The sequence below is a fragment of the Blennius ocellaris genome, assembly GCF_963422515.1.
Source record: "Blennius ocellaris genome assembly, chromosome: 1".
NCBI lineage: Eukaryota > Metazoa > Chordata > Actinopteri > Blenniiformes > Blenniidae > Blennius > Blennius ocellaris.
This window is the reverse complement of record NC_137650.1, coordinates 31,119,105-31,141,008: the sequence shown is the minus strand read 5'-3', so window position 1 is coordinate 31,141,008 and position 21,904 is coordinate 31,119,105. Positions and strand designations below refer to the sequence as shown.

The 21,904-nt window shown below is 39.1% G+C and overlaps 1 protein-coding gene across 1 annotated transcript; it reads left to right on the top strand.

The window, feature by feature from the left end:
- Positions 1-566: 566 nt before the first annotated feature.
- On the top strand, positions 567-21,389 carry LOC308131365 (low choriolytic enzyme-like; the record flags this gene model as incomplete). Its single annotated transcript, XM_080498093.1, has 8 exons — positions 567-633; positions 1,258-1,308; positions 1,582-1,713; positions 3,056-3,176; positions 3,729-3,907; positions 4,573-4,654; positions 4,965-5,089; positions 21,262-21,389. The coding sequence occupies 8 exons, from the start codon at positions 567-569 to the stop codon at positions 21,387-21,389; spliced, it is 885 nt and encodes a 294-aa protein (XP_080354219.1).
- Positions 21,390-21,904: the final 515 nt, after the last annotated feature.

Below are 21,904 nucleotides of genomic sequence, written 5' to 3'. Positions count from 1 at the left end.
ATCAATTAACTGTCTCTTGAGTGACAAAAAGAAACTGAGTCAGAAATAAACACAAAAAACACAAGCTTTTAATCTCATTTGCCACAAGAATAATTAGCTATTCAATCAAATTGCTCATATAGAGTGTCAAAACTTGCGGCGAGACCTGGTGAATTGTCACCCATTAATGTATATCCTTGGATTTCGTGAAGAAGATCCTATAAAGACATGCAGCCACAGAGGAAACATGCACACTGTTAGAAAACGATCTGTTAACCAACAAACATCTTCTAAAAAAAAACCCCACAATCACACAGATTGCAAAACACAATCTGTGACTGAAACATAATTTCATAATTACAAAGTAAAAAATTAAAACATAAAAAATAACAAAGCCGACTATATTTAGTGTTATTGTTAGTTGTTTTTTTTCTTTCTTTCACTTGGAAAATTCTTGAAAACCTGTATTTCTTCATCTTGATCTCTTCGTGGAAAATACATTTTTGTTTCCCAACTGTTAAAAAAAATGGGTAAAAAAAAAAAAAAAGTGAAATACCAAAGTGACTGCTGACTGGTTAAACCTGAAAATGGCCAAGCACGGCCAGCCTATAAGAAGAGAGGAGCACCTGCTGCATCCATCATCGAACAACTCCTGTGACAGGTGAGCTCCTCTCAGATTCTTCTGATTCTTCTTGTGCTCATCCACTTCAAGGATGTGCGAATATTGTATTTTAACAATGAAACGGTCTTCATGGTTTCTCTCTATGAATGCTTTCAGTGCTGGATTTAAGTAGATATTAACCATGAAGTCAGCTTTTCCCCTCCTTGTCATCCTCTCGATGACGGCTGTTTCTCTGGCAAGTATTATTATTATTATTATTATTAATAATATCATTATTACTTGAAACAATGGTTTTGAAATGCTGTCTGCTGTTCTGTGAACAATTGTTTTCATCATGTCACCTTAGTATGCATAAAGCCTTAAAAAAACAAAAACAAATTGAATGTTATGCGACAGTGAAATGCAACACTTAGTTTTCGTGTAACAGCAAATTAATCATTTTGCAAACATATATGACCAGAAGTTGTATTTAAAAATTGTTTTTCATTCTTTTGTGATGCAGAGTGCTGCCAAAAAACATCATGGTGAGTTAAGTAACTGAGTACAGAATTCAAATTGTATTTTTATTTATGTTTTTGATATTTGCTTTGTGGATAATCCCCCCAAAATACAACTAATAAAAAAGTGATCGTGTTCTGTTTTTTGTTTTTTTTCAGACAAGCCTTCAGATATCAACGAAACCATTGAAAAATCCAATGCTAACTCAAGTAAGATGTTTTTAATATGGATGTACGAGTGACCATAGATACATCATCCTCTGCTAAAGCTGCTTATAATATAATATTATAAGCATGTTTTGGATAAGTTCTATTATAAAATATAGAAAAATGGAAGATTTGTGTGAGTTCGGACTCACACTATAGAAAGAGATCAACTTGATCCCTCCTGATGCTGGAAAAATAGAAAATGCACAAAAGAGAAGATAAGAGTGGAAATGTGGAAAATGAACCCGAGCTTTTTGTTTGTTTGCTGTTCTGCAGAAACAGCCTTGGTCTATGGAGACATTCTGCCCTCTTCAACCAGGAATGCTGTCCCATGCACTGCCAGGGGATGCAAGTGGCAGAAATATTCCCGCTACGTCTACGTGCCTGTTACTTTCTCCAGAACATACTGTAAGTCACCGGCTATCGATTATGATGGGGTATAAGTTTGATGGTCCCCGAGTAGGATTTCCCAATTTTATTTTTTGTTACCCATGTACATAATCTTTTTTTTCTCTAATCGTGGTTTCTTCCCATAAAGCTTTTTTTTTTTTTTTTTTACAAGACTTTTTTTGTTTCATGAACACATCATATAATTATTATCGCTGGTATATAACATTCCAATCACTGTTTCTTCTTTGTTCAATTAGACCTTTGTAATAGTCATGTCCTCAGCAATTCTGGCTTTATTTGATCAGTGGCTCCATCATCTATGAGGTCCTTTAAAAATAGACTTTAAACCAGATGAAGATTATAGACGCTGTCCCTGGTGCTGAAATATTCACGATATCGGATTCTGGCTTGAGTTCACACTGTTTCAAACATTCAAGGAAGTCTGGCGTCATTGTATTTGACAGCCGTTTCACCAGGCGACAGAACAGGCCACAGTACAAATTGATCCTGTCAGTTCAGACACTAATTATGAAGATGTATTACAGAGATTTCAGAGAAGAATTTGCCATCAGGCAAACCACACGTATGCCGTTTAGAGTCACACATGCTATGACGGTCTATTGTGTTGTTCATTTTGTGTGTAATCATAATAAAAGCAGGTCATGCTCATTATAATAACAACGCGATGGCATGTTAAAAGATTCATCAAGGATAATAGTTGGAAGGCATAATATAAAGAGTGAACTCATCATATGTGATGTTTTATACTTCAAGGTGACCACATTGTTTTTTGAAGCAATCTGATATCCTGGGTCATATATTATGCTAATATTATGTTATTATAACTACCATGCAAACACGATTTCACTGTTGTACATCAGAAGGCAGTGTTGAGTATTGTATTTACTGTTGCTCCTGCAGCTTCTTTGAGTGACTCAATACGCCTATCTGGTGGTACGTTTATGTTAAATTTAAATATTCCATATTGTACCTTGACGATAAAGCTTAACACTTTCATAATTATATCAGTATACATCAGCAAAACCATAACATTGTGGAATATTATTAGCATTTTCTTTTAATTTGATCACATCCACCTTCATCAACCTTGTTATAAGTTACCATAAATATAAACATGTGTGACAGGTATCGCAAATACATCACTCATTGAATGATAGAGATAACCATGTGTTTGAATGATGAGTAGATCAGCCTATGACTTATTATGTTTATCACGTTTGGTGGATCTCATTACCATTGCGCTCTGTGTTTGTCATCTGAGGCAAAAAGGTGAGGGGCTTTTTTTCGCTTGGAGGAAATGTACAACCTGCTCATGCTGCTTCTGTCTTTCTCTCTGCAGCCAGAAGAGAGTTGAACACCATCATCGCCGCCCTGCTGACCTTTCACAGGTCCACCTGTATCCGCTTTGTCTGGAAGAGGTGGTGGCATAGAAATTACATATCCTTCTACCCTGGCGCCGGGTGAGACAAACACACAGTGAACTGCGGTTACGAAAATAGAAAACACCGTGTTCGAACTGTCAACAAAATGTGTTCACATGAATTTAAAAAAAAAAAAAAAAACATCTTTAGATTTTTGAGTTGGATGCTGAAAACTTTCAGCATAAACAAATCATGATTCTTCTGAATATGATGAAAATTATGGTTATTTACCTATTCTGTAAGTAATTTTTAATGGAAATGTTTGTCATTTTTACGTTGAAATATACAACGAAATACAATCATTTTGAGTCTTTTCTGTAGAAACCTGCATTGAATTGGTTTTTTTTTTACCTGAAAAAAATTATAACATAAAAGGACCAACAACCTACATAAACAATAAATATTTTCATTTGTCGACAATGGGTTCTTGCCCATGTCTGCTATACAGTATTAAAGCATCAAGTCATGTATCATCCGCTGAACAAATTGTGTTTTTAACTGCAGAATACCATCTTGAACATTCTGTGGCACATTATCCTCGTGTCTAAACATGTTTGTTTATACTAATGTTACCTTGCATGTGTTCTCCAGCTGCTTTTCCCAACTGGGCCGTCAGACAAGGGGCCAATCTATCTCTCTGGCAAGGCCCGGATGTGTGAAGCAAGGCATCGTTCAGCACGAGGTTCTGCATGCTCTGGGCTTCCACCATGAGCAGGTCCGCTCTGACAGAGACAAACACATCACCATCCGGTTCGAGAACGTCATCAGAGGTTCGTTCAGCCACCACTAATATCGTTTCTGATTTCCTATCGCTGGATTCTTGTCTTGAGGAATAAGGCAACCAATCACATCTAATGATTTGTCACGGTCTCTCTTCCGGAACATGAAATTAAAAGCAGTTCATGGCAATAGATTTAAACCAGCTGATGAATGTGCCTCATGTAAGTGAGCATACACTAGCAGATTTGTTTAATGGAGACTGTGAGCAAATTAGATGTGCTTTACAAGTATTTAGGAATATATTTCCACATAACAACGAAGGGACAATTGATTTGTCATTCAGATTATTAAATTATTCATCGTCTATCAACTAGAGGTTGTTTGTTGGAAAAAGCTCAAAAGAAAAAAAAAAGCATCACTTTCAATAATAGCTTAATTTTCAAGGAAAATATACTATTATAGTTGTATTCGGATGTAATGTTGTTGCTCACAGTGGATTACTTCACCGCAGCATCAATTTTCATCCACGCCGACATATTTCAAGTCATATCAAGCAAATGCTGAAAGAAATGAATCTCAACTGTGGTTACATTTCACAACTTTATAGAGTAGCAGTGAAACAGGCAACGTGGATTTTGAGTTTGTTTTTTCAGGGCAGTCACCACATAAAGCTAAAAATCTGTTTTTTTTTTTGTTTTTTTTTATATTTGTTCAGGAAGGGAGCACAACTTCCGAAAGATTGGGACCAACAACCTGGGGACCCCCTATGACTTAAAGTCTATCATGCAATACTCCAAGTAAGTGTGTGTGCGTGCGTGTGTGCGTGCGTGCGTGCGTGCGTTCTGCAGTTACTGACTGTGTATAATATTTACACTTATACTGTATGTCTGTTACGTTGAAATGACAATAAGAATTTACAAAAAACCTAGCCATTGTGAAAAATGTTGAAAAAGTAAGTAGTTAAGCATATACAACCAGTTAACAGATATAATTTAGTATACTAATTATCATACTGCCTTGCTGCATTGAGTGTGAAAAGAGTCAATGTGTTGTTGGCTTTTGTTTGAGTCCAAAATTCAGTACAAATCAAAACGTCTCTTTCTGCAGGTATGCCTTCTCCAAAAATGGTAAACCAACCATTGTAGCCAAATCCAACCCTCACCTCAACTTTGGGACTTCTAAAGTGATGAGCAAAAATGACATTAACCGTGTCAACCGGCTTTACAAATGCTGTGAGTACATATATATAAAAAAGAAAAAGAAAAACCAACCTGTATCTATTGTTTCAAATAAGTCATGCTTTAAAAACACAGCCCTGCTAAGACTTCAGGCCACTCACTGATTTCATGTTTTATTTCTAGAAACACATCAAGAATTGGTCGATCTCGGGAAAAATCAACTCTCAGCTTGACAGGATTTAACCGAAAGGTCCGGATGGACTCAATCACGTCAAACTCTCAGCAGCTGATTTTTCTAAAGAAACTGAATTGTACATGAAATACTGTTTTTTGTTGTTGTTGATTTTTTTTTTAAGAAATTGATTTAGCATACAACCCCCCCCCCCCTCAAATGTATGTGAATGTAGTATTAGAATTTTTTTTTTTTTTTTTTATATCAGAAATGTTTTGGTTTTGTTTGGACAAAAAAAAACCTAGCTTTAAAAAAAAAAAAAAAAAAAAAACCCTAATTTTAATAGTATTTTATTTGTCCCTTTAAAACTTTAATGTTTTGTTGTCGCCCTTACCTACCTTTTCTTTTAATAGTTTTTATTTTGTCTGTACCACTTTGAGATTGTTTAAATGTAAAGTGTATTACAAATTTTGTATTATTATTATTATTATTAAAAAGTTAGACTGCAATACCATCAACTTCTTGTGATTGGTTATTTAGTACTTAGATTTGGTTATTTGAAGTAACAAAACACACAAAGATTAAGCACACGATATATTTTGATGAGTGAAAGTTTAATTAAGTCAAAATGCTTCATGAAATATAGTAAAGATTTTTCTTTAATATAATCCAAGAAAAAATTGCCATTTCTGAAATCAGAGCTGTATGTATACTGATAACACCAACCATCATTTATCCTTTTTGTGATGAGATCCACAAAAAAATCCTTAATCAATAATACTTTTGGTAAGAACCTGTTATTTTTTTAAATGTTTGAATACTTATTGTATGATGACATATGATCAAAGTTATGTTCTTTTGTTTTTCCAAGAAAAATATGCAGAAATGCTTAATAAAACCAAAAGGTGGCAGTCATGTTGCATCGTTTTCTAGGAATATATAACAGCACAACGTTTTGGGGGCTTTCAGGTTAAGCCAAGAGGGATTTTAAAAGCTTGACGGACACTTTAGTAAGATTTTTACAACAGAACAAAAGAGTTTTTTTCAGAGGAGAATAAAAGCTTGTCTCTTTGTAAACAGTAGAAAACATAATAATCTTCCATAAAGCAAAATGTTTGTCTTTCCCATAGAAGTTAATGTATTTGAGTGAGGCCCACGTTTTCCGTTATTTATTTCCTACAAGGAATTTTTTTTTTCCTCATTCTGTTCTAAATGCAGGCAGCTCAAAAATCTGTCACCTGCAGGCTCCAGAGGGATCCTGTGACTCACCGCTGTCAAGAATCGCAGCGCCGATGTGTTTTGACAGCACTCTGTCTCTCTCTATGAACATATGTCTCCATTCCAGTGATATTTCATTTATTTATTTATAGATGGTGTGATGTTGAGCTCATTATTGTAACTGCTTTTATTTTAGTCCTGTGAGAATGGCTCTTTCTTATTCTTTATCTCGGCTAGGCCCCGTTTACACCACAACGTTTCGCGTGACAACACCGAATCTCTTCAGGTTGTGATTGACTCTTCACACTGGGAGCTGAACCCTGAACACACGACGAGCCCCACTGATTAGTTCTCAACGGTGACCATCTTCTGTAAAAATCAAACCCAACCAAATATTCTCCATCGCACATCGTCTGCATGAAGCTTCTCCGTAAACAAATCCTTCCTCTGCCTCTTTCTTTGGCTTATTACTCCACTGTTTTCTCCTCCAGTGTTTATTTGACTCATCGCTGTGTAGCGCTGGGACTCGCCTCCAAGCTCATCGTTTCTGCTGGCAGAAACTAAACTGAAGAGATTTGTGTGTGTGTGTGTGTGTGTGTGTGTGTGTGTGTGTGTGTGTGTGTGTGTGTGTGTGTGTGTGTGTGTGTGTGTGTGTGTGTGTGTGTGTGTGTGTGTGTGTGTGTGTGTGTGTGTGTGTGTGTGTGTGTGTGTGTGTGTGTGGGTGCGTGTGTGCGCGCGTGTGTGCGCGCGTGCGTGCGCGCGTGTGTGTGTGACTCAAGAAGAAAGTGGCTCGGTGCAGAAAGCTTTATTTTTAGTGGTGTTCCTCTCATCTAATGTGCTGCAGGCCTTCACGTGCGCATATGAGAGCAAGTGTGTGTGTGTGCGTGTGTGCGTGTGTGTGTGTGTGTGTGTGTGTGTGTGTTTTGGTGTTCTTTCTCCATAAGAAAATCAACATAACATTACATAAGTTCATCCTTCCTTCTGCTCCCTTTCATTCGTAATTTTTGAATGATGAAATTTTGAAATGAAATAAAAATAAATGCAGACGGAAAAAAATGAGAAATCCCATAACAAGAAAATGGATGTTGTCACATTAAGTAAAATGTTTAGTTTATTATTTCAGTCGTAATCAGTCGTAATCAACAAAATCTATCATACTTACAGACCCACAGCAAGCATTATAATGAAATGTGTTCCTTTTTCTAATAGATTGTGGACTAAACACGCCCGACGGGGAGAGATTAAGATAATACAAACAGACATACATTACATGGCGGTTGTTAGTTTTATCGTTCAAAGAATCAGGAAGTCAGTTGCTGTCTGAAGCTTAATCACAGCCAAACTAACGACAGTGCTTCTGCCTGATTTCACCACAGAAATCATCAGTGCTCATATTTCAGGTCAAGGCTGAAGAAAGTAGTACTTTACATAAACGGTGGAGTTAACTGTCCACTGGAGACTTTTATTTGCTTTCCATGAGACGAGTTGCGCCCCCCCAAGCAGCACGATGTCTGCTCTGGCGGTCTGAAGGAAATATGTCTCACATAATCCACACGTAATATGTTGGGATGAAACCGAGTCGGCACACAAGTGTGAAGTCTGACAACAACAAGATTGATGACAGTTCGAGCCGGACAACAAAAGGCATTGTTCATCGTGGTGGAGGAAACAGTCTGATCCTGTCAGAAACTAAAACTGAAGATGGTGTTTTGGTGTTTAGTGGCCAGTGGCGCTGCTGCCAAAAACAGAAGAAAACCCTGATTCCGTTCTGGCCTCAGAGTCTTTCTGTGTGAAGTTTGCATGTTATTCCAGCATGGGTTTGTTTTTTTTCCAATAGTTTGACTTATGTCCACAATATAAACGTTTTGTTTTTTCCCCTGTGGTTCAAGTCAAAGTGACCCATTTTATATTTTTCCTTAAAAAAAAAAAAAATGTAACAAAAGAAATTCCTCTTTGGATCAATTTACTTTCCGTGAAGAATATTTGAGGTAAAATGAATGATTGAGTATACATACTATGATCCCCTCGTACAAATAAAATCGATTTGACCTGCATACAGAGAAATGCATATATATATATATACTAACAGACTACACACACACACACACACACACGCACACAGACACACACACACACACAAACACACACACATACTGAACAAGACAGCCTGAGCTCAGGACTCCAGCTTCTCTTCACATTGTGAAGAAAATAAATGAGTCTTCTGTTACACTGAGCAACCCACGCAACCGCAACCTCCAATGGCTGAACTACATATCCTATTGTTGTGTGTGTTTGCATGTGTGATTAACCAAGATTCTACATAAAGAGAATAAATTGCTCAATGCCTCTGCAAAAGGAATGCACCCGCAGTTTGCATGCAATCAACGAACAACAAAGGATTCATGATCTTTTAACCCTGTTTACTTGAGAACGATCTGGTGGGAGAGAGAGCGAGATTTGTCACAAACGATTACACATAGCATAATGTGCAGTGAAATGCTTTATGTACATGTAAGTACATTAACAATAATAAAACGAATTTAGGCACGTGAAAGATAAATAGATAAATATAGGTAGACCCGTGTCAAATAGTGCAACAAAACAGTATATACGAGCAATTTGCAGGGTCTAAATAAAAAAAAAGAAGGAACAACAGAATATGGGAGATGATCAGTTTCCAAGTCCATGTCTGAGGTACAACACAAAAAAAAAAAACAGAGTCCATAAGCAGACGTCTAAAAGAAATTCCTCTCACCACAATAATCACAGCATCTCACTAGAGGCAAAGCTGCTTTGTACCATCATTTCAAACAGGCCATTTTTATTTATTTTTAATGTTTACGAAACTACAGTTTTGATGCATTTTTGTACGCAAAAGACAATTTTACCACACAAATGAAGAACATTTCATTTTAAACCTAAGTTATCAAATGGTAGAATGTTGATTTTTGACCCGGGAAGTCAGTGTCACATAAGGGTTTATTGATGACTCCCAAGGTGTACGTGTGTGAATTTCCTAATGCTCAGGAGCCAGGATTATCATCCTGTGAGGAAGTTGAAGGTAGACATCTCAGCTTTGTGCAGCTGATGTTCTTGTATTTAATGGAGCAACACTTTACGCATACCATGCAATTCGGTCCCACATTGTAAATTCCATCTGGAGATTTGTATCCATCATCCACATTGAGAGAACAGCACTGAGTAATTTAATACAAGTGACGTAAACTAGTTCACATTTCAATATTTGGTATTACCCATTGCTTTTTGGCTACACTGGCACACGGGTGGGTTATTTGAAGCATCTGGAAGAGTGTGCCTCAGCTCCTTTCTTGATGTCGTCGTTCTCAGCTTCTCAGGATCTGGTCTCTCTGAGGGGAATAACATCTGTTAAAGGACTTCTTGTTCTTCTCCGGCTTATAGTAATGCTGCAGATTTAATTCAGGTATTAGATACCTCCCAGAAGGTATTGCATGATAGATGATGCTACTAAATATGTCATGTGTAGCACTGTAGATCTATATACTGTATTACACGTGTGTTTTCGTCTCGTTTCCCTTGTGGAAACTGTACCTCCAGCTATTGGTTTTCTACCATGCGAACAGGGATTTTCAATGGAGAGATGGCACATGGGGGCGCCTTTCTTTTTTTTCCCCACTGAAAAGTGAGTTGATATCTGAAGTGCCTCAGATGATCCCAGGTCAGTTCAACAGTCTTAGTTAATTTGTCTCCAGATTTCTCGTGGCGGAGATGTGTCTGCAGGGGAGTAGGAGGTAGAAGGAAAAAAAAAGCAAAACATCTTTATTTCTTATCAAACAGGTGACCGAGAGGGTGGTGAATGGGTGTGGAGGTATGATTTATACAGACAAATGTGTGTGGGTATGTGTGTGTGTGTGTGTGTGTGTGTGTCAAGGATATTCAATAGGTAGCAGGAAATATGTCTTTTACACACACACGCACACACACGCACACACACACACACACACACACACACGCACACACACACGCACACACACACGCACACGCACGCACACACACTGTGTGGAGGAGTAAAGATGAGCAGCTTGTATCTTAGCAACAGCACGTTAACGGAGGAGAGGGGAAAATGCGAAGGTAGACTACCACACCAAACTACTGAGACCATGCACACACACACACACACACACACACACACACACACACACACACACACACACACACACACACACACACACACACACACACACACACACACACAGAGACTCCGGACAGAAAAAATGAAACATTTTAGCCTATTAGACTTCAGTATTTTGTCTTTTGCCATTGATATAATTTTTCAACAATATCTAAACTATTTTGATGAAAATCTTGACCTTTTGCAGTGGTGTTGAGCAGACTATGCTACTGAAACATGAGTTTATTATTTACACACACTTTGGCCGCGTTTACCAGTTTGAATATTTTGGCAAAGAATCGTGGTCATTGTCGGTCTCATGCGCACTTTGCTTTTTTTTTAGCTAATGTCATGGAGGTTAACTCAGAGAAAACGTAATCCTGCATGCTCCTTCCTGGAGCACCACAAGAAAGACTATCTTCATGAACTGGAAATCCAAAAGCAGTCTACATTTAAACCTATGTATAAAAAAAAACATTCTTCCTCTGGGTGTGGAGTTTGCATGTTTTGTCCAGTTACTCTCCTTCCTGTTCCTCGCCAGAAGCTAGAAAGCCCATTTTAAATAAGATTTATTTAAAGGGACTACATATAATCTAATTGGCGCACATGCGTAAATTGAGATAGTTTATGTGTGTGTTTTTCTCTCCCTTCTGTTGTCAAGCTTGTGTAAAATCTAAATTTGTATCTTTCATCTCATCTCGTTTTGTTGATGCCCTTTCACCTCCAGCTTGATGCCTGTTTCCATCCCACACCTTCACTCACTTGACAGACGTGTCTCTGTCTTCCTGAGTGTTAATGGGATTGGCTTCACAAGGGAAAAGATGCAAGGACGGATGGACAGGTGGACATTGAATTGGGATATGGAAGAACTGGGCCGGCAGGGGAAGGTGGGTAAGATGAAGTCAGAAAGAGATGGGATGCCGTTTCATGCCTTCAAGTTGACCTGATTCTAAATCTGTTCAGTCACATGCTGCAAACATCAGGACAAGAGCAGATGAAGGCGAGAGAGCAGTGGAGAGAAAAAAGGAGTCAAGAGATGAAAGAGAGAGAAAGTGCTGGAGCAAAGACAAAACCTAAGCATAAATATTGCCCTCTAACAATGCTCAGTACATCATTACTGCACTCAGCAGCCTTCCTGTTGGATTGAGATCAACTTCTAAAGAGGCCAGTCTGATTCTTGTAAGAATACACACAGAAAATGCAATATTCCTCAGTTTAGAAAAAAAGAAAATTCCAAGTGAAAGTGCACTGAAATACAAGTCCAGGCATTAATTATATATCATTCTGCATTTTAGTCATTCTTTAGCTGATTTGTCAAACCACTTAAAGACTAGAGAGGAATTATACAATGCTAAATGTGTGGAACAAACATTTTCTCAGAATCTGCATTGCCAGAGTGCAATTTGCTGGGTGGGAAGTTGGGGATATTTCCCATGGACATATAATTATTGACCCACACTGGCAGATGAAATGGAAGTCCTCTGCGTTAAAGCAAAAAAACCAAAAAAAAAACATTTAAAAAATGTCTTATTTAATCTTTATAAAGCAGAACTCTCTCATGAGAGAGATTAAGTCCAACCTTTGGATGCAAACATCTCACCTTGTGCCAACAAGTCCAAAAAGCAACAAATAGATTGTCATTTAAATTAAAGTTGGAAATCCACTCGTGGCGATGGAGGCAGGACATTCAGATCACAAACTTTCAGTTGCTACTACTTTTAGAAAACCCAGGAATCTCCAGTAGGTCAGCATTCTGAGAACCAAATGTTCTTCTGGGGTAATATAGGACAAACCTTCTAACCTTTATTTGTTAGAAGGAGGATTTTTTATTATATTCTCGATTTAACCCGAACCCTAACTCATTGAAGAGAAGAGAATATTGGAGTGGTGTGATCTCTCCTGTTGGTTCTTGTCAAGACTCTCGCTGCAGCTTTTTGAATTGATTGAAGACTTTTTAAGCAGTTATTCAGACACTGTGATAATAGTGAATTACAATGGTCTGGTGTCGAAGTAACAAACACAGGGATTAATTCTTCAGTGTCACTCAACATGAGTCAACATGTTCCTGATTTTAAAGACTTTACACGGGTGAAAGAAAGCAGTACTGCAGACTTGTTTAATCTTGGAGTTGTAGGATTTATCCTGGTCTTATTGGGTTTTTATTTTCTCTGAATTGCATCATAATTGCATTTAATATTATTTAGTTCTTATTAGAATTCCAAGCACCGTGTCTTTATTCATCCCTCTTTTAGTTTCATCTCCTTGTTTCTGCCTCATTGGACAATCCAGGCCAGAAGATAATGTATTGCTCCACTGTACAAGCAGCAGATGGCACCATCTCGTCCTGGGAGAAGCTGTGAAGGTCTGCTGAGTGCACTACATGGAGGACCTGTATCACACTGACCAAACTAGCACTTTTGCCTCTGCAGGGAAATGAAACCCAATTCTGATTTTGTTTTTCCCCCACACCAGACCCAGGCCTCATTTGTATGTGGATCAATTCAGATATTTTCTTACGTGCGACTGCTTTGGCCAACGTCACAGATAAGCGCCGGAGGAAGCGTCTCCACCACAATGTTAAAAACTGTTAGAAGCTGTGCTCTCTTTTTTCTTCACTCTCCTTCTTCATTCCTTCGTCATGTTGTCGAGACTTAGTCTGCTAGTATTTAACAACCACTTGAAAATAGCTCTACATAGGCTGAACGGCTTTGCCTGACATGGTGGGTATCTCCCAATTGGGGAGCCAGGCTCTCTTACCTTTTAACTTTGTTTATTTCATGCATTTGTGTGTTTGTGGCGTGTTCTTTACTACACATTTAATAGTTTTACGGTTTGAACATGATTCCTACACAGGCTGAGATTTGAGCTTACTTTTATTGGGGTGTCTGGGTTTTATGTTGATGTGGCAATCCTGGTGCTGACCGGCGCACTATGTGGAAATAGCGTACTCCGCGTGACTTCGCAATGTCGATGAAGTTTACTCCTGAGGAGGACTCTGAAAAAGTATTAGCTTGTGCCGGTGTGGTTAATTCCCATCAACAACACTATTTGCTAAGGACTACGAGGCATTTATGGGGATTTTTTTTTTTACAGTATTACAGATACTTCAAGAAGTGTTCTACTTCATAATGTGCTCAACCTAACCTGTGTATGCCTGGGTTTTCGCCACTTATTCCAGCTTTCTACCACAATGTTTCTTAGTTAGCCAGTTTAATTTGATGATGGAGTGTGAGCGCACATAACGTGTTTGCCTTTCTTTTTATGTTTGGCCTGTGATGGAATAGCGACCCGTGAAATAATGTTGTTTGCCCTTCACTCGCTAGATAGACTCCAGACTGTGTGACTCTCGTTTGCAGTAAGATGGAAGACAAAAGACATTATTATGAACACATAATACAGCCTTAATGTTGATATTTCTTGGTATGAATGATTCCTGGATGAATTAATCTCTGACGTCACAGTTGCAGCAGATGGAGACGGAGGGTGTGATCGTCAACGGACCCCATGTTGACCCAGACAGCCACAATTAGGGAACCGACAGTATCACGTCTGATAGATGCAGCCAAAGTGTGGCTGATGCACAAGCCCCCATTGCTGATTCAATTAAAACAAAACTTTGGAACTCATGATAGCCGATCTTTATGGGACACATAAAAAATGCGTGTCTGTTAAGCTGCAAATTGCAAATACACCGAGCTCAACGGTCAAAGTGTCAGAAAACCTTTTTGAAGTAAATGTATTACTTATTTTTAGCGGTTAAAACATATTTCATCCAGGACAATGGGATGTTGAAAGATCTGCTAACCTCTGCCATGTTACAGAATAAGGCTTGGCCATGAGGACTTTTGGGATATGGCAACCCAGTATGATAAGTACAAATACCCACATTGTATCATCTTATCCCAATTCTGTCTCTGCAGGATGTAGGAGAGGAGCCACTGAATGCGTCATCCTCTACAAACAAACACAGAATTCAAGTTTGGGTTTCTGAAACTCATTCATTCAAAGCCACTTTTGAGATGTTGAGTGAAATGTCAGAGGATAGGCGTGCCAGTTGCTCTTCAGCTTTTCAACAAGCACTTAGTGTGAAGCATACAGACCTAACATATGAATCTGCATTTCCATCTGCTTTTTGAGAGACGGAGGTGCTGATTTAATAAATGTAATAACAGCAAGAGGCGTGCTCACTATTTAATTCCAGGCAATCTCACTGACATGAAAGATGTGCATGTTTTTGGCTCCTGAATGTGGAAGAGCTGTGATATAAAAGTAAGAAAAAAAAAAAGTCCTTGTTCCCAGGGAGGTAGCTGATGTCTGACACTGACACTGCTAACAGGCAATCAAGCGCGGGGAGGGAGGCAAGGTTTGGTCGGTGAAGGGAGATTGAGGGTTCATGTGAAAGTTATATCAAAGTGGAGTCGGAAGGTGTGGAGTGAGGATAAGAAGAAGACGTGTTGAGAGAGGAAGAAGGTCCTTGGCACCGAGCAATCCCCTCCTCCCAAAGGGTGACATTGCAGGCGCCGGGCCTCTGATCAGTGGCTTTAAAGACACCACGGGGCCACAGGCAGCTGTGCCGGACACGATCACACCATAATGACACAAGTATTAAAGCACATCATTTCTGTTCCCTCTCACCTGCTGTGAATACCAGCTTTTCGCTGCTTTGACGTTTCTGTCTGCTGAAGCTCTAACAAAGGTGCAGAAGCTTCCTGCCTGAACAAAGATGTGTTTGACTTCAAAGGAAACCAGCTGGACTATTTTTTTTTAAGGCTAATTTGTGATTTCTTGCTGAATATTCAAACAAGGGTCTACAATGAGAACCTCTGAGTTGCAGCCTTGAGGTTTAATGATGTTTTAGTTGAGAGATAATGCATTGTACTTTAATATGTTTAGTGTTCAGGCATGCCAATTCACTTATCTTCTTGTGCCAATACCAAAAATAAACAGATAAAGAGGTAGCTTACAAAGGTAAACTGATTTTGGATGAAACTATTATGCTACCTTGGAAGCCAGCACTTAAAAGGCACATCTATATTAAAGTGGTCTGTAAGTGCCACACAAGTGATGACAAGCTGCTATGTCGGGTGCTTGCCAGACATCGGAAATAAATCAGGGCTCACTTTTTAGCACAAAAGAGGCATGCAGAGACATTTAGACATGAGAAGGTGTTAAGACTATAAACCATTACAACCCTCAACTCACAGCTGCTTCTCAATTAGAACAGTTTCCTGTACTTTACTAAATAATTATAAGCATTTTGTTAAGGGAAGGTAAGTTATTCTCAAGTGGACACACTGTCAATAAATACAACATGATGAGGAAGACAAAAAAACATATATAAGTTGCACTGGTGTATAAAAGGTATTTATTTTATCATACCAAGACACAACTGCACGGATAAGCCTCAAACCGAAAACGTTTTACAGATTCATCTCTCTTTCTGTTGCTCTCTTTAGTGTTTTTGCTGTATATTTTACAATTTTTGTAGCATTTTTTGGTAATTCATGCGGGCGAACATGGGCTGGGATGGCATTCAGCTCGCACTGTCACTCATATAGTTATACAGTTTTGTGGTACAGGAGCAGCTCTATGTTGTTGTACAATGACATCTAGTGGTGTGATGCATCAGTACATTTTTGTAGCAAGTTTCTTTATAATATAAGTTTCATGACTGGCCAGACAACAAAAAAAGGTGTTATTTGTAGTAGAAAATGAGTCATAGGAAGAAAAATCTCATTAATAGGAACTGCGCATGAAAGTGCTGTCCATTATTTTTCGGAGATAAGGCGGAAGGAGAAACTTGAAGAGGAACTTGAAAAGATATGTCAGTGAATAAGGATTCGTCCCCCTTCCCCACATCATTAAATAAGTTCTGGCTTGTTAATTATGCATATGGAGGAGAATGTGACAGTGTAAACAACAACGCAGCAGCTCAGCATGCCTGGTTAAATTTGAACAAATCTCCTACAATGTGAACGTGTGCGTCCACGCGTTTCTATAGCTGCGTATATGTGAGTGGGCGTCGGAGCGAGCATGGGCTGGTGCTGGCTGGATCTGGGTCTCCGTGTGCAACGCAGCCTGTCTGCTCACACACTATAATTGGACTCAGAGGAGTGAGGACATCCACCCGCAGGCTTTGGATTATGCTGATATATGCTGTATATTACATAGAAAGGTAGTATGCTTGAAAATGAAAAGGAGCATCAAGGCCAAACTGTTGTGTTTGAGGTGATTTGGGGTCCCTTGGCAAAAATGTGATTTTTGCTTGTTGAGTTTGATTTATCAAACCAATCTCTCCTGAGGAGCAAACACAGGCAAGGACACACACTCTGAAGCCTCTTTTCACTTTAACCCATTTGAGGCAGGGAATGAATTTCTTAAATTTTTTGTTGATCTCAACTCAGTACAACTGCCACAATCAATCAATGAATCAACCAATCAATCAATTAATCATTAAACTAAGTGAAAGAACGTAATCATGCAAAGCCATTTATATTCTTTCCAATTTCTCCAACTAAAGGCAAGCTCGGATTCGTCTGATCTACTCGGAACACGCTCAGTGTATTTGCATTTCTTGAGTCAGATAAGTGTTGTGTTGTGTAAGATTATTCAGATTTACACATTTTATCCTATCTTTCTATTAATTCTCTGACGAAATTGGCCTTTTTTTTGTCTCTTTTTATTTTTCAGTTTTAGATACTATTGCTCCCATTGGGGAAAGCATCAATTCATTCAACCCATCGTATAGTTAATTCTGACTATGAGCACTTGCAGCAGTGAGCTGTTGCAGTGCAGCTCCTGGGTGAACGGTCAAAATGAGTTCAGGAGCTCCCAGCGGGATTCAAACCCGCAAACCTCCGACCACGGGGGCCGCTTTGCTCAGTTCAGGTTTTCATCTGATATTCTAGAGTTTTTTGATTTTGCTGATGAAACACTGTTTTCAGTGATTTACCTTAAAATTACTGTATTAAGATTTATTTATTTTTAAATCTTGTTTATGTGTCCATCTGATATCCAGCACAGTTTTGGGTTTAATAACTAATCCACAAATAAAGATGGAGTGCAGGTTTTAAGGTGCAAACAAGGAAAACAGGCATGATCAGAAAACAGGCAAGGTCAGAGGACACTGATTAACCAAGATACTTGGACATGGTGATACAACAATATGTTTTTAAACAATCCATTTTTGAATTATGTTTTTTGTACTGCATATTTTATTGATATTCATACATATTTCAGTCAATTAAAACAATTGATTGTGGGTTTTTTTAATAGTTATTTCACATTCATTTTTGTCCAAAACCACGGCAAACCCAAAAACAGACTCAAACAATTTCAGAAAGTTTCTTAGAGATCAGATCAGGTGAAGGTATCCAGGAAGAGTAAAACCAATGGCAGAGTAACCCAGCAAAACAGAAAATAGAACAAGGGGCACTTCGGAAGACGTTGGATGTTGCAACACAAAGGTAAAATGATGACCTGGCACCGAGACATCAGGGAAGGGGGTTTACATACACGAGGAAAAGATTGGACAATTTAGTTCTATATATTTTACGAGTCTCCATTTAATAAGATGAGCTGATCAATTCACCCTTACTTTATCCATACACAATGGATTCTCTACGTGCACAACCAAACATAGCCGGGGTCTTCACAGTGACAGCAAAATACAGTTTCCCAGGTTGCTTTAGATTCCAGAAAATACCTTATCATCGTTTCATTTGACATGTGCAAATCTAATTTTAGCCTTCGCAGAGTCGGCAAAGCCTCTGCCCTAATTTGTGATCTCTGGTAGCACCCAAGGGGGATTCAGATCCCAGGTTGGGACCCACTGCTGTAGAAAGTATAAGGAGACCAGAGATTGTTCCTGCTGACGTTGTACAGTAGCAAGGTACACAGTCCAACAGCTGTGCATTCAACGCACCTGATTAATTAAGAGGCAACCTACGTAACTCGGTGTCCTTGAGTGGATTCATATGGCAAACGCTGCAGCTCAGGGCGGGAAGTGAACACACCAGGTGTTTCATGTCTGAGCAACACATTCCCGGATCATATCCGTCCTTTCTCTTATAATTCAGCTCATGCCGCTGTTTTCCTGTGGCAACCTTGCGCATTAATTAGTTTGAATATTAATGGTGGTGATGGGGTGTGTTTGTGTGCACAGGAGCAAGTTAAGGTAGAATAGATATATTCAGTATGCATGCGGCTTTGTTATGAGATGCCAAGTATCGCAATAGAAAGGAGTGCGATTCATTTGAGCTCATTATATGGCTGAGGTGCGCTGGCTGTGGAGCTGTCATTAGCAGAGTCTCAGATGGAGGTAATGAGGGGAGTGTTTCTCCTCTACAAAGCTCTAGAGTGGTTCGTTGGGGGGGGGGGGGGGGGGGGGGGTAATAAATACAAAACCTCTAAAAGACACCAATTGAAGGTTTCATGTTTTTTAATTGACAGAAGGGTTTTGGGACGTCAGCATGTCTTTGGTCTGTGCGATGGAGCCAAAGCCCTGTGAAAATACCCATTCAGACGTAACAAAAAAAAAATGCAGATCTCAAGTCTAACCAAGGTGGATGAACCAGTCTGTGATCTTGGCCCGAACCTTCTCATTTCAGAAAAAAATTCTGGTTTAGATTGTCATCCGAAAGAAAGTGTGGAATGCAACTACTGCACCGCCATGTTTCCCCAATACCGCCCAATAAATGATGACGCTCATCAGTGATAAGATGTGTCAATGATTTGTGGTTCAGTTCAGCAGATTAGCGACTAACAGTCAACTCACTGCAGAAAGTAATGCCAGTCTTGGTAAAAGAGTGTGAGAAGAAAAGCGGCACAGTGTGTTTCTGTATGGAGCCACGGGGAACAGTGCTCTCCCCACAGTGTGCACAAAACATCCTATTTTTGTTTAGTATTTTGCATTGCCTGCTGTGCGCTCACTAACTATAGTACTGCGAAATGCAAAATCCAAAATGACCATCAAAGTGATCACCTTTAAGTTTGATAACAGGTTTGCACTCTCTTCATTCTTCCCATCAGCTTCATCAACCTGCCACCTGCAACCTTTATAAGCCATAACATTGAGTGCTTGTTCACTGCTTGTCCTTCATTCTGTGCTCCTAATCATTTGTTTAGCATTTAGGCGAAGTTACATTATACATCACTTTGCTTGTTGTTCAAAGAGCCCTCACAGAGCCTGGATGTGTGTTTTGGCTCATCGTTCTGCCGATAAACAAATGACCTTCCCGCTAAGCTCCGACCAGATGGATGTTGTGGTTCTTCGCGTGATCACTAAAAACTGAATAACTGTCAAAAAGCAAAGTGCCTTGTGCTCGCTGATGGAAACTGCACTCGCCGATGCTCTCCAATTTCTCTCGGAGCGAAGGCTAAAAACAGAAAGCTCACATTTACACTCATCTCATCCATTCTCATTTCTTCTGGTCGAAAGCCAGTTTCTTCTTGATTCAAACAGCCCTCTACTCCTCTGTCTTTCTCTCTCTCTTTGGGGTATATCAAACACATATAAGCTGCTTGAACTTATAAAGTACTGATGTGATATCTCATCTGAGCCTGACTTAACCTTTGATTTTTGTGGCTCCAAACTCTATAGGACTTCTTCCCAGAATCAGTACAAACTCTTGGACTTCCGATCTTACCCATCTTACTGAAAAACTCTTTAATCACAGCATCCTATGACTTTTGCATCAACACTTCTCACACTTCTACTTCCTGACCTCCACGTCTTCAAGGAACGATAGGCTGTCGTCCTCTTAACTCTGTCGAGTGGTTCCTGTCACATTTTGTGTTTCCTCAGCGGTTGTCTGCAGACTTCCATTATCCACAAGGCTCACATGTTAACGAAAACCTTTCTAGGTGATAAACCCAGGATGCTTGTCTCATTCAGGAGCTCCTATCAGACTACATTTAGCACTACAACACTTTGTGTCCTGCTGCTTGAATTGACACGCCACTTATATTTCTCTCAAGTCAGCCGGTCTCGATGGTTTTTTTGCCTTGAGGTGTCCCCGGGCTTCTGTCCTCCAGCACAGCAAACACTGCTTCTTCACTGCTGTTACTTCCCCTTCCCTTTTATACAACTCATTGTATTTCATTCATATAGTTCACAATTCAATCACTTTATGACCTCTGTTGGGCCCACTTCTGAAAATAACGAACTGACTGCAGCTGCAAGTTACTTCTATAATAAATATAGTTACTTCACTTGTTACTGTATGTATCGAATAACAATAAATCTCTATCTATCTATCTATCTATCTATCTATCTATCTATCTATCTATCTATCTATCTATCTATCTATCTATCTATCTAAATAATACTTTTAAGTAATATGAACATGACGCATCCCAATAGGCACTGCTCTCCGTCAGATCCTGTCAACTTTACTGTGAATGTAGGCCGGCTTTCCAAATCTAAACATTTATTTATGATGTGGATACAACTGTGTCCCGCTGTGAATAAAATATGAGTGTGTACGTGAACAGTTGCTCATATCTTCTCTGGTTTCATTAACAGCTAATTGGAAACCAGCTTTGACATTCCTGACCGAGCCGCGGCCCGGGCGACAGCATGTCTGACTACGAGCTGATTTACACTTTAATGAGGACTCCACGGCAACAATTGTGGGTTTTGTGTTTGTGCTTTAACGCGTTAAGATCAATTTGGGTGCCCGTGAGTCATGATGACCATCCAGTCGACGGCTGCTGGTTCAGGAGCCGAGGCTCGGCAGCTGGAGATGTCCCTGTCAGCTCTGATCAGGGTGACGGAGCAGAACACAGGCGAGCAGAGCAGCAGTGTGCCATAAGGGTTACTGCAGTATCAGAAAAACCAATATCTGTCGTGGCCAAGTGTGAACCGGAGAATATATTTCTCATCTCTGGGGAGATCCTTTGCGGGAATCTTCAAGAAATAGCCACTGGAGTTGCCCTTTTACAGTTTTTTTCTCATACAATGTTTTGACATATGGGTTTTTGGGAGAAATAATTGTAAATAAATAATTGTTTTATATTTTCAATATACAAGTAGAGAACTGGAAGAAATTACCATCCTGTACCATTCAGTATTAAGAAAAAAACTGAAATGTGAAATAATACAAATGTTTTGTCAAAAAGTTATCAATTTTTGATATTTCGTTAATTCTTTCAATGCAGAAATGAATAAAATATCTGCGATTTTGAATCATAGCAAACTCTAGTTTTGCAGCAATGTTCAAATGAATCGGAATAAAACTGAGAAACTAAAACAATAAAGACGTGAAATACAAGGATATCAGAAAACATGTTGGGATACAAAACATGAAAACGGGGAGAAAAAGCAGAA